The sequence below is a fragment of the Benincasa hispida genome, chromosome 2, assembly GCF_027475165.1.
Source record: "Benincasa hispida cultivar pf3 chromosome 2, pf3_genome.v1.1, whole genome shotgun sequence".
NCBI lineage: Eukaryota > Viridiplantae > Streptophyta > Magnoliopsida > Cucurbitales > Cucurbitaceae > Benincasa > Benincasa hispida.
This window is the reverse complement of record NC_143479.1, coordinates 25,381,741-25,395,857: the sequence shown is the minus strand read 5'-3', so window position 1 is coordinate 25,395,857 and position 14,117 is coordinate 25,381,741. Positions and strand designations below refer to the sequence as shown.

Genomic DNA, 14,117 nt, shown 5'->3' with positions numbered 1-14,117 from the left:
TAAAAAACTCAATCATAAACTTAAATTATTTTAAAAAATTTTGGTATATACAATTTTTCTAATGAGGGACCGATTCCCTAACCTTAAAGTTATGGGTGATTTTGGAATAAATGACATAATCAACATCTAGCAAGAACAAAAACAACAGAGTTGAGAAGATAGCATATGCATGTTGAAAATGGCAACTTATGACCGAAATGGGCCTTAGAAAAAGAGGTTGACTTGAGCCTACTAGTATGCTCGGCCTCGACAAACCTAATGTAACTCTGAAATTCTAAAGGGAATGTTCTAGGTCAACTATCCTTATAAATCATCATGATAGCTCTCGGGGGAAGTAAGTTTATTCTAATACTCAAACTCCTTATTTGCTACGTAATAATACTTTATGACTTAAGCATTGGTGTCTGTGCACCACACCGGTATGCATATCTTTTCACCTTGTAGGTCACATTCTTCCCTATATTACAAAGTTATGAAGGTCAGATGCATTTTTCATTGTTCAGATTTTGATGCCAATTAAACTAGGCTGATTTTGACATAAACAAAATATTTGTGTATATATATAATTCATATATATATGATATATGTAAATATGGATAGTCTGATTTTTTTTATTACAACAATTAAACTGTTAATCGCATTTTAAAAAACAGTTATAATTAAAATAATAATAAATATCAATCAGTCAACTAGATGGACTCGGCAAATTTATTTGCAATTGCCAGTCGGCCCACCAAAAAGAAAATAAAAATTAATAATAATAATAATAATAAAAGCTAGACTATTCTTCTTCAGCGTTCAACCCAGAAACAGATTTCATTTCACAGAAGAAAAGAAATGTAAGAATCTGTTCTGGTTAACAGAAACCTTGAGGAAGAAATTTACATGGAGGATAAGAAAGCCAACATAATTGCTCTTTCCTTAATCCTCTCCCTCATCCTTCTCCTCATTCTTGCTCGAGTTTTCCTCAAACTTTCCAAGTCTTTTTTCCTCATTTGTGGGATCGATGTCTCACTCACCGCCGCTATCTTGGTCTACATGATCATCAGACTACGATTCAACCGGAGAAGAAAACAGCTCGAGTCTCAGTTAGTTTCCGAAGGTCGAGAGCTTCGGATCGAGTACAGTTTTTTAAGAAAAGTCGCCGGAGTTCCGACCAAGTTCCGGTACAAAGAGCTCGAGGAGGCCACCGACTATTTCAGAGCGTTGATAGGGCGAGGATCCTCCGGTTCCGTCTTCAAAGGGATCCTCAAAGACGGCACTGCAGTAGCCGTCAAGCGGATCGAAGGCGAGAATCGAGGAGACAAAGAGTTTCGAGCGGAGGTATCCGCCATTGCTAGTGTTCAACATATAAATCTCGTTCGTCTAATTGGTTACTGTACTAATTCATCTGGACCTCGATTTCTCGTTTACGAATTCGTATCGAATGGATCGTTAGATTGCTGGATTTTCCCCAAAAAACCTAAGCACAAGAATCGAAATCGCCCTGGCGGTTGCTTAGCTTGGGATCTGAGATATAGAGTCGCCATTGATGTAGCTAAGGCCCTAGCCTACCTTCACCATGATTGCCGATCGAGAATCTTACACCTCGATGTGAAGCCGGAAAACATCCTCCTCGATGAAAATTACAGAGCAATCGTATCGGATTTCGGATTGTCGAAACTGATGGGGAAAGACGAGAGCCGAATAATGATATCCATGAGAGGGACGAGGGGATATTTAGCTCCGGAATGGCTATTGGAGAACGGAATTTCAGAGAAATCCGACGTTTACAGCTACGGAATGGTTCTTCTGGAACTCGTCGGAGGTCAGAGAAACGTGAGCGTAGTTGAAAATGGAGAAGACAGATCTAAGAGGAAATGGCAGTATTTTCCTCGAATCGTGAGTGCGAAGATGAAGGAAGGAAAATTAATGGAAGCTGTAGATAAAAGGCTCCTGGAAACGGGGACGATCGATGAAAGAGAGGTACGGAAACTGGTTTGTGTGGGTTTATGGTGTATACAAGAGACGGCGAAGCTGAGGCCGACGATGGCGACGGTTGTGGATATGCTTGAAGGCCGCATCACGGTGGAGGAGCCGCCGGATACTGAAATGCTCGTCGTTGATTTGTTGTCTATTAATGAAGAGATGATGGATAGCCATGAGAGGCCGAAGATTGTTCCGTTTGTGGAGAGGATGAACGATAGAAACCTTCCTTCGTCTTCGACGACGTCGTGTTCGTACGCCTTCTCTGTACTCTCCGCTCGATGAGGTAAGGCCGTCGGCGATGGCGACGGCGGACGGAGGCCGGCCGTCTCTCTCCCTTTGACTTTTGTGCCCTAACGGCCTAACCACAGTACTGAAATTGCATACGTCGTCTTCTTTTTATTCTCAATTTATTTTTTTTCTTTTTTCGGCAATTATTTTAAAGATTTGATGAATGAAATATAATTATTTTTTGGTCCCAAATAGCTTTTCGATCATGTAAATAAACTAACCAATACATTCCTGGGAAAATATATTATTTTTTTCCATCGGTTTGTGTTAATTTCTTGGTCAAACAAAGCATATAGTCAGAGGGATGTTCAAATCGAGCATTCAAATCATTTAGACTATTCGAGGTTGATAGTATGAACATTATGCCAATTGAGCTATGCTCTTGTTGGCAATAAACTAAGAAATTGGATAAAAAAATATTCGACCTAGATTATAAGTATTGAGTTGGATTAGTTTTAATTTTAGAATGGGTTAGGTCAAAATTTTTGTGCTTTTTTAAAGTTGGGTCAAGTTACATTTTTTTTTTAAATCTGAGTTTATCCAACCCAACTCGAGTTACTAATATATATATGTGTGTGTGTTTTATAACTTGCTTTTCTTTTTCTGTCGCTTGCGATTTCTCCCCACCCTCTCTGCGATTTTGCGCATCTCCTCTACGGCTCTACCTCTTCAACTTCCCCCCCTTGATTTCATCTGCTTCGGTCGTCGTTCGTCTCTGTCTTATGATTTCGCTTCAGTTTGTCTTTGTCTTTGTTAGCTTTAGTTCGCTTATCCTCACCCTCTTGCAATTTCGCTTATGTTTGTCGTTGTTTAGCTTAAGTTCATCTTCATTTTGCTTCGACCATTCATCTTCGTCAATTTCAGTTCGTCTTCTTCAGCTCTAGTTGCTTGTCTTCATCATCTTCAATTCATCTTTGTCAGTTCCAATTGTTCGTCTGTCGTCGTTCAACTTCAACCCAACAACCCAACCCACGTGATCCTATTTGGATTATTCGGGTTACCAACCTGACCAACTCGAATTTTTGGGTTAGGTCCAAAAAATTTTCAACCCACCATATCCACCTTTAATAGGTAAGAGAAATTTACTATTTATTAAAAGATTTGGGTCATCACAATGCATCTAAATTAAGAGAGTAAAAGCAAATAGAATTTTCAAATTCAGCATAATTTAACTAGATGAAACTTAATTATTACATTTATTCTAAAATTTCAACGTTAAAACGCTCTCACTCACTTCATTAAGTTAAAATAGTAATAATAATAAATTTCAACCATGTAAAAGGTTTCAAAAGTAGGACCTTTAATATTAATATTGTTGTTTTCAAAACTTATTAGAGAAATATTGTTGTTTTGAAACTTATTAGAGAAATATTGTTGTTTTGGGATTTCCAGGCTAGAAGTCGAAGGTTGAGAATTCGACTAATGTAGAGGTCGAACGTTGAGAACTCGACAAACAAAGAAAAACTTGGAAACAGTACGTAAATTAGGGTTGTCGAGGGTTGAAGTTTCGACATACATAAGTCAAAACTTCAACCCTCAATAATGAAAAGGAAATCTCTCTAATTTTGTGATGAGGATCTCGCTCTAGAAGAGAATCTCGCTAATTTTGTATATTAGGTTGTCGAAGGTTGAAGTTTTGGCATACATAAGTCGAAACTTCAACCCTCGACAAGGAAGATAAGTGGGTGAAGCAGATTGTAAGAGAGAGCGAGATTGTAGGAGAGAGCGAGATTGAAAGCGAGATTGTAGGAGAGAGCGAGATTGAAAGCGAGATTGTAGGAGAGAGCGAGATTGAAAGCGAGATTGTAGGAGAGAGCGAGATTGTGAGGAGAGCGAGGTTGAGTCTGCCACATGGATTAAACGGTCAACCAGTCAACTGACGTGGTCTGCCACATGGAAATCGTCTTCACTTTATTTACTTTCCATAAGTCTGAAAAAGTGCATATATATCACCATGTTGCCCTTGTTCTGATTTTCCTGCACGATTCCTTGCATGCATTGACGTTATCTGATTCCCCTACTCCGATTCCATGCATTCATTGACGCATTCATGCCCCTCTACCATAGCCTTAATGCCTTTTTAACTACCCTAAACCCGTGGGTCGAGTGTTCAACACTCGACCTACATCCTTTTAAACCACCATCTTCTTCATTTTTCCTCAATCACTCCCTCGATAATTTTTGAAGACTCACTACCCTTGATTTTGCTCACTCCTCTCTCCTTGATTTGCTCCTCTTCATAGCACTGCCCCCTCACTGCCTTCGAAAATAAGCGTTCGAAATCATCTTCCTCTCCTCCCATTTTCATTTCCATTTCTCTTCTTGTATTTCGTTTAATACAAATTATTCTCACACAACTATATTGGTTCGTTATTCTACTAAATTTTTATTTTTCAAGAATAATTATAAATTTTATTTTTGTTCTTATATTATTATTTTTTTTTATAGATTCTAGTTTTTTTTTTTTTGTAACTGTTGTTAGATAACAAATAACAGGAAAAAAAGGTGAACGTTATCACTTTGAAGGAAAAAAGAGAACTACCGTCGAATCTATAAGTTAAACTTATGATATTTGAAAAGTTTAGTTTATTCTTATGATATTTGATTTATTTAGTATTAACTTTGATATTTATAGTGTTAAAATGTTTAGTTTATTGTTATGTTTAAGAAGTTGATATTTATAGTTTAATACAAAATTATTGTGATAGTTAACAAGTTTAGTATAGTTTAAAAGTTTAATATAGTTTGAAAATTTTAGTTTATTCATATAAAAATTATTGTTGTTATGTTTATTGTGATAAGTTGATATTTTCTAGTATTAACTTTGAAAATATAGTTTAAAATAGTTTGAAAAAGTTTAATTTAATTTAATTTTTTATTTTGTATTAAATTTGAAAAAATAGTTTTAAAAAGTTTACCTCATTTTAATTTGTTGTTATTTTTAAAAATAGTTATAAAAAGTTTAATTTATTGTTATGTTTAAAAATAGTTATAAAAAATTTAATTTATTGTTATGTTTAAAAAGTTGATGTTCATAAAACTTAAAAAGTTTATGTTTATAAACTAAAAAATTTAATATTTTTTAATATACTTCTTATAAAAAGTATAATACAAAAAATTGATGTTTGTCTTTTTTTTTTTTAGAAAATGGCAGGCAAATGCTTGGGATTTTTGTTTTACAAATGGTAATATGATTGATGGTATTGATGGAGTTGAGTATGACCAACCACCAAGTGGGAGTTTTACCATAAATGTGAACAGTGGAATTGTATTTAAACAATTCATTCAAATCATTGGGATGTTACTTAGTGTAGATATAGGAGCAAATCAGATAGAAATAATATATAGACATCCCAATCTAGAACCATCAGGATCAATAAGATATACGTCATTCCCTATTTCGAATGCACAAGCTATGAACTTGATGTTCTCAATGGCAATGCCAGTGCCAAATGTAGTGCATTTATATGTAAATGTAAATATGATAGGGGTGGATCCTGATACATCATTTAACCAGTTTGAAGATCCAACTCAATGTATCGATCCTGATAATGAAATGAGATGCTTTGTAAGTAAATGTAAATATGATAGGGGTGGAGTCAGTTGCATCGCCATGTGATAATGAAGATATGGTGGCTAACAACCTGTACAGAGACTTCAGAATAGAAACAGATGACGAATTTGAAGTGTTGGATTTCGATGATCGTGAACATGAGATGCTTTCAGATATATTCAATGATTTGGATATGAATGTATTGAATAGCATTTGGGAACATGACCCAATTGTAGCTCCTATGGACGTTGACAATATGCAATTATATAAAGGAATGATTTGTCAAGACAAGAAAATGCTACAACACGTGGTCAAATGTTTTGCTATAAAGTGTCACGCACCATACGAGGTTGTTGAATCTACACCGATGATTTGGACAATTCGGTATAAGAAGTGGGAGGAAGGTTGCAAGTGGAGACTTCGTGCAATAAAGAAAAAATCGCATGGCTTGTTCGAGATCACTAAGTATGATGAGCAGCATACATGTTTTTATTCAGAACTAAGTCAAAGTCACGTGCAATTGGATTCATCAATGATTGCACTGAAGTTCTGTGATGCCGTAAGAGAAAAACCATCTATCAGTGTGGCACAACTGCAGTCCGACATTAAAACAAAGTTTGGATATCATGTTCTTTACCATAGGGTATGGGAGGGAAAAAGAAAAGCGTTGGCTAAAGTATTTGGTGATTGGGATGAGTCTTATAAATAGGTGGTTATATATGGTTAAGCAGACCAATCCCGGAACACGAATAGAGTGGCGAGTTAAAGAAACGCTTACTGAAGGCCATGTTATCCTAACTTCTATATTTTGGGTATTTGGTCCTTGTATAGAAGCTTTTAATAAATGCCGGCCGATCATTCAGATAGATGGTACACACTTGTACGACAAATATAGAGGAAAACTGTTGATTTCTACATTTGATATGCGCGAGCATATATACTACAAATATATGATGGTACACACTTGTACGACAATTTCGTGAGCTCACAGATGATGCAAACGAGGAAACCGTCATAAGATATGCGCGAGCATATATACTACAAATGATGGGTGGAAGTCTGTTTTCAGATAAATTAAGTCATTTTGTTCGCTTGATGTTCCTGCCACTGTTAGCTAACCTCCATGATGCGGGGCCGTATTCATGGGGTGGAGCATGCTTGGCATGGTTGTATAAACAACTATGTAAAGCAACAAGACCTAAGGTTCGAGAGATAGCTGGGCCTCTCATACTTTTGCAACTATGGGCTTGGGAGCGATTTCCAACAATGGCTCCACAGCTACATCATGTTAATGACGCTAAGTTAGTTGGACGAGCCTACGGTTCCCGGTATGTTGTTTTAATTCAATTTAATTTTTATATCACTGATCTAGTTAATTTAAATTCTAAATTATCAATTTAAAAATTTAGGCGAAAAGACAAATTTTGTGTGACTAGGACAGCTACACATGTAGTCAACCAGTATAGATACATGTTTGATCTGCTTCAACCTGAACAGGTACATTACACTAAACCTAATTGATTATTTTATTCACATTTTTATTCTATTTGTCTTTAATATTCTCTAATATAATATTTTGTGTTTCAGGTTATTTGGGAGCCGTACAAAATTATTGTGCATATTTTGCCTTATTTTTGTACGAATGGTCAAAATATATGGTGGACGATGAGTCCTCTCATATGTTTTCACATTGGTGAGTGGCATCTTCCTGACAGGGTGATGAGACAATTTGGTTTTCAGCAGGATATCCCATCACCTTGGAATACTGAACTCGTACTGCATGATATTGACCTAAGGACTGGAGATTGGTCCGAAAAAGTTGCACATTTGGTAGTGCGATGGCACTATCGTGCACGGTTTATTGCAGTGGGGGTTTCTCTTGAACAGTTTGACACAGATGTCACTCCATAATATATTCATTGGTATAATAATATCACAAGGCGCTACCTCACTTGTTCGGAAGCAGCTGTGGATCATCTGGTAAATGAATGAATATTATCTAATTTTTTTAATTAAATTTATTTTAAATATTATCTAATTGTTTTATAATTCACAGAGATCGAACAACAGTAGACTCCGTGAGGTTGCGAATGATCCGAACCAGGTTCTTGTTATATGTAGTGACAACCAAAGCTATATGGAGGAAATTCATTATATGTACGATATACCTATTGTTCCTCCACCAGCTCCTAGACGTAGAGGACCTGTTCGGGAAGAGGATGAGTTTGATGAGGTTGCACATAATGTGGAAGAGTTGCCCCCTATGATGCAGACGCAGAGTCAAACTGATTATGTTAGTCCGATGATGATGATGCCAGCATTTGGTTCAGGACATTATGACTCAGAGGCTGATCCTTCGTCTTCATACGTGCATGGACATGGTTGAGGTCGTGGAGAGCATAATGAATATTTATATTATGAAGCGCCTGCAGAGGTACCAGAGTAACATCAAGAAGAATCCGAGCAACCTCAAGTTCGAAGTCGACAACGACAACCAACTCGAAATTGACGACGTCCGCCTTGTGGGATACATTGATTTTTGTAATTATTTATATAAATGAGATATTTAATTTACATTTTTTTAATTTTTATGAGTTATTATTTTTTAATTTATTCTTTTTAGAGTTTAAATAAAATAATAAAATATTTTTAGAAATTTTTTTTATAAAATGGAAAATTAAAAAAAAAAAAAGAAAGGAAGAAAGAAAGAAGAAGGTGGAATGTGTAATAATTAAAAAAGAAAAAAAAAGAAAAATTTATATGGTATTCTCCTTCTCTATCAAAATCTCGCTATTTCGCTCTCGCTCTCTCGCTCTCTCTCATAATCTCGCTCTCGAATTTGATTGAGAAGTTCAGTGGCAAAAAGAAGGAGAATCATTAGCTCGTTATTTAGTCAGACTTGCTGAGATGACAGAATCTGTAAAAATTATTCAACAAGCTTTGGAAGAAATTCCAGGGGACCTTATGAAAATTTAAAAATACGATTTTTTGATAGAGGAAGGTCTCAATAATAAAGGAAGGGTAAGGTCGAGGGTTCAAAGTTCGACATACAAATGAAAGGAAGGTCGAGGGTTGAAAATTCGACTTATTATTATTGAGTCTGTTTAATTATCATTTTGGAGACCTTCCCCTATCTAGGTCGAATTTTCAACCCTCGACTTATTAAAAAAAAAATAATATTTTTACAAATAATTTGAAAACGATAATATTTTCCTAAATAGTTTCTAAAAGGACAATATCCTTTTAATTTTCCCTTAAAAAATATGCCAATTTTAATTTTTAAAAGGTGTATCAACTTTTTTTTTTAGCCCAATAACGATGGTCAGAGAAATTCAATACTTTAATCTTAATGAAACATTTCAATTATTATTTCTAGAACAATAAGAATTGGAGAATTCGAACCACTGCTTTCATCGTCGTTAACATATACAGATGTTAGTTGAGCTATATTCTCTTTAATTATTATTGAATTATGTTCAGTTCGATAATATATTATTTATTTATTCAGCATTTAGATATCAATAAAAATACTTGATCATTGTTTGAGAAGTGGTCAAAGTGAGAAAAGTTTAGTTGCGGGAGGAAAATTCGAATCTTCATATTATTAGAGTATACGATTTATTTAGTACAATAAAGGATGGATCGATTTAAATGATAAAGCTCTTAATTACTAAATATAGTTGCATGTATAATTGAGCTGTGTACCATAGAGAATATAGTTTAGCTTAAGATAAACAACAAATATTGTGAAAATATAAAATTGTGAGCTTGTTACGATAAGAAATAAATATGGTAATAAAAGTCAAGATAAGGCCAAATGCACAGCCCCTATATTGAATCTCCTATTTTGACCCAACCACTTTTCTTTTTTCCTTTAATTTTAATTTTTAAAATTATTTATCATTATTGGGACCCAAACCAGAAAAAATGGGGTGTAAATGGTTGTTATGAGTGAACGTTCAATTTATAAACTCTTAAGTTTTTTAGTCATCAAAACCATTAACGATATATTTGATATACTTTATATTTTGATATGTCAGTTAATTAATATATTTTATATTTAGTATATCAATTAATTGATATATTTTACATAAAATATATCATTTATACAATTGATATACCATGTGTGACAATAAATGTTGTTTGTACGACTATGGTGAATATTATTTTTATTATTTTTATTCGTTTTGATATATAGTTGTTTTAATTTCATTAGTTCAATTTTGATGGTCTGATTAGAGAAATGACAAAAGAAACTGAGACTAATTGCACAATATTATTGAAGGTAGGAAATGACTTTATGAAGTTGTACAACATAGCAAAAAAAGAGAAAGAAATGGAGTCCATTACTCCAACTACTTTGAATAAATCAACCAGCTAAGGAAATGAAAACGTACATCAATGTGTTTGCTTCAATAATCATGCATTACTGGATTCTTGGAAAGCTTGATTGTCAGTATAAGCAACAAGTTCATCACCTCCTCCCTTCTTGTAGAAAATTTCAAACTCAGTAATGGCCTTTAAGTAACTCAGAACTTGTTTCACCATTTGTAAGTGTATTGAGTTGGCTTTTCTGTACATCTACTTGCAAGACCTACTACAAACATCATATCTGGTCATGAGACTCCTAATAACTTGCTTGTAATATGTCTAACCCACAGCAACTCCTTCATCTTTTTCCTCATTTCCCTGCTGAACATAACCACTTGGCTGCTCCACAAAGACATTCTCAGGTAATTCACCATGCAAAAAAGTAGATTTCACATTCAATTGGTAGATTGACCATCCCCTTGAGCTGCAAATGCCACAACTATTCTAATTATCTCCATACGTGCAACTGATGCAAATACCTCAATGTAGTCAACTCCATAGTGCATTGAGTACCCCTTCACGATAAGTCTAGCCTTGTATTTATCCACTCCCTAATTTCATTAAACTTGGTCTTACAAAACCCACTTTACTTCTGTCTACTTTTTTTTTTTTTTTTGATAATTTTGTCAACTCCCTTGTATCATTTTTCTGTATTGCCTCAATTTCCGCATCCATTGCTCTCTTCCACTTTTCACTTTTAATAGCTTCATCAAATTCACCTACAAACACCACAAGATTGTTGGGGTTAATGTCCTAAATTTCGTAGTTTCGTGGTTTGTAATTTATTTGTACAAACAGATTATTTATTTAATAAAATAAGTTATTATTTTTTTTGACATTTAGTTGCATCCCAAAACCAATAAACTAAGATCCTAGGTTATTTAATGTAGCTTAAATATGTATGTGATGACATACAAGTGGATCATGTTTAAATAATAACGTGAAAGTCTGTAATACATGGATAAGGCTGGTTACATCATTCTGGTGATACTATGGATACGACTTACTTTGTAATTGTTACAATTATTGTAAAGTGTTACAAATGATCTGATTCTGGTCATTCATGTGGAGACATGTGAGTGGGGGTATCCTGTACAAAAAATTTGTATAAGACTGTGCCACAAAATGATTAGTCTCTCTTTAACACTGTTACTTGAAGAAATTTACATTTCACTAGGATGATCGTAAGTGACTTGACCTTAATCTTGAGTGAATTGTGAACTCCTACTTATGAAGGCAATCCTTTTATCTGTATGGGTGAGAATGGTTAGTTTCCCTGATTCAATAAGCCTACCATCTTGGAGATTCGTCAAAGTGGGAAGGAACACAACTACACAAGAAGGAATTCACTCATTCCTGTTACATAGGCTAAATAGATAAATTGCTCCTTTAAGGGCTGATTCCGGGTCTTGAACAATGAGATGCCTCACCTTCTCACTAGCCAGAGACGGGTTTAGTTATAGTTAGACTATGACTAATTGTTCATTGGAGGGATCAATGGTACTTAAGAAGTTAGATGTAACTACAGGGGTAAAATAGTAAGTTTGACCAAACTATAGTTATGAGCAATTTGTGAGGGGCCAATTTACTGTTGATTGGTTATATCTAATGGATACAAAAATATATCTACAATGCAAAGAGTATAATTGCAAATAGAGTGACCGACAGTTAATGAATGTTAATTAATTTAATTAATTAATCTGTATCATTGGAGCTTCTAATCTATAGGTCCATAAGGTCTTCTTGCTAGCTCAATAAGGATTCATGAGAATCAATTAAATTTGGATTAATTTGAATTGTTCAAATTAACTAAAGGGAATTAATTGTATGAGATACAATTAATATAATATATTTGGATATATTATATTATAAAGGTTAATGAGAGAAATAAATATTTGAATATGATTTAAATTTTAATTATATGAATGAAATTCATATAAAAATTATAAGTTAAAATTATATGAATATGATTCATATTAAAACTATAGGTTATATGAGAGAATATAAACTATAAACTATAGGTTATATTATATTTAATGTAATATAAATTATAGGTTATATAAGATATAATTATGAAAGTTATAAAAGAGCTTTGACAGAAGAGAAATGACAAATGAAACTGGGAGTATTATTAATGTAAAAAATGGATAAAGCCATACAACATAACAAAAAGAGAGAGAAATGGAGTCCATTACTCCAACTACTTTGAATAAATCAAGCAGCTAAGTGTTACTAAAAAATGAAATTTATTAGCTAAACTTCCTAAAAAAATAGATTAATTGATTTTAAGAAGATCTCAACAGTTTTGGTCTTTAGTTGTGTTATGTTCGAAATTAATTTTGATGGTATATTCTAATTGAATTAATTTTGTAAAGTAATATGTCAAATATAAATTATATAAAATAATATGTTTTGTTTTTGAGATCTTGATATGATTTTGATAACATATACGTAATTTATTTTGGTATATCAATTATATAACAAATATATTTCATATATCGTATATTAGTTGATTGATATACATGATTTAGAGGAAAAAAATATCAATCATATAATATATCATTTAATGTGATACTATATCAAGTATAACATGGATATTTCAATTGTATATTAGTACTAATTCAAAATGAATTTAAGTAGATCATCAGTACATTAATAGTATATCATAATTCGTTCAAAATGCAATATTAAATATTACATTGATTATCAGTAGCTTATCAACGCTTATTCAAAATTAATTTACATCAGTGTTATATTAGTAGTCATTAATGTTGGATCAACAACATCACGCAGCGGAAGGGAACAGAATCCATAAGCATTCAAATTCATTAATTTTGGTTGAAAAGAAACATGCTAAAAACAGAGTATAATGGGTTTCATGAACATACCTTAGTCGAACCAACGAAATCTTCGTTTTCAGCTGCAAAATCCTCCAAATCTTTGTGTAGAGCACCACAAAATCTTTCCTACTATTCTCGTGCTGCTCTAGATTGAGTTGTGAGACTCAAAATAAGCTGGAATCAAAGGGAATATGGAGAAAGCTCACTGAACCAACTCATTGAATAACACCTTCTTCATCCGAATTTTTCAGCAAAAATTTAGTCGGTTCATCATCCCTTTCTTCACTCCAATCTCTTCAATATATTGCAGACTATCATGCAAAGAGATGTGCTACATGGGATACAACTCATGCTTGGAATAAACCAAAGAAGAAGGTGGGTTCTTTGTGAGCAAGTGGAAGATGATTAAAAAACCTATTTTCAAGTTTTGTGTAATTTTTCAATTTCCAAAATCTATTTTGATTTTAAAATCATATTTTATTTCTAAAATCAAAATTTATTAATTTTTCAAATTAATTTCATAAATTAATTTTCTAATAAAATTAATAAATAATTATTTAAACAATTTAAATAATTCTAATTAATTTAATATCCAATATTAAATTAATTTTTACACAAATTCATCTTCATATATTTAAATCATATTTAAATATATTTTCTCCAATTCTGTTTGATTCTAATTTGAACGTTTCAAATTAACTTATCACACTACTCTAGAGCTAATCCACTTTCGAGCTAGTAGGCGGACCTCATGGACCTACAGATCATGGGCTCCAACGATCCGAGATTAATCGGCTAAATTCATTAGATCGATCTAACCTCCATTCGTTAACTAATGGGTCACTCCACTAAAGCCCATAGTTAAACTCCCCTCACTGTAGATATATTATGTTCACTCGATATAACCATGATTAGTAAGTTAACCCTTCACAGGTTGTTCATAATAACGGCTGGGTCAAATCTCTGTTTTACCCCGAAATTACCTCTTGTTCCTTAAGTCCCCACTGATCCCCTAATGAACAATTGTTTTGTGATCCAATCACAAAATCGAGTCCCTCTCATACCAGATGAGAGGGCGGGATCCCTTGTTCAAGCCA

General features: G+C 33.5%; 1 protein-coding gene across 1 annotated transcript; it reads left to right on the top strand.

The window, feature by feature from the left end:
* The first annotated feature begins 555 nt into the window (after positions 1-555).
* Positions 556-2,513, top strand: LOC120072276 (Protein kinase superfamily protein). The gene has a single exon (XM_039024718.2). The coding sequence runs from the start codon at positions 886-888 to the stop codon at positions 2,248-2,250; it is 1,365 nt and encodes a 454-aa protein (XP_038880646.1). The 5' UTR covers positions 556-885; the 3' UTR covers positions 2,251-2,513.
* Positions 2,514-14,117: the final 11,604 nt, after the last annotated feature.

Excerpts from the sequence above, each read along its gene's own strand:
- LOC120072276 (XM_039024718.2), top strand. The coding sequence starts at position 886 with ATGGAGGATAAGAAAGCCAACATAATTGCTCTTTCCTTAATCCTCTCC.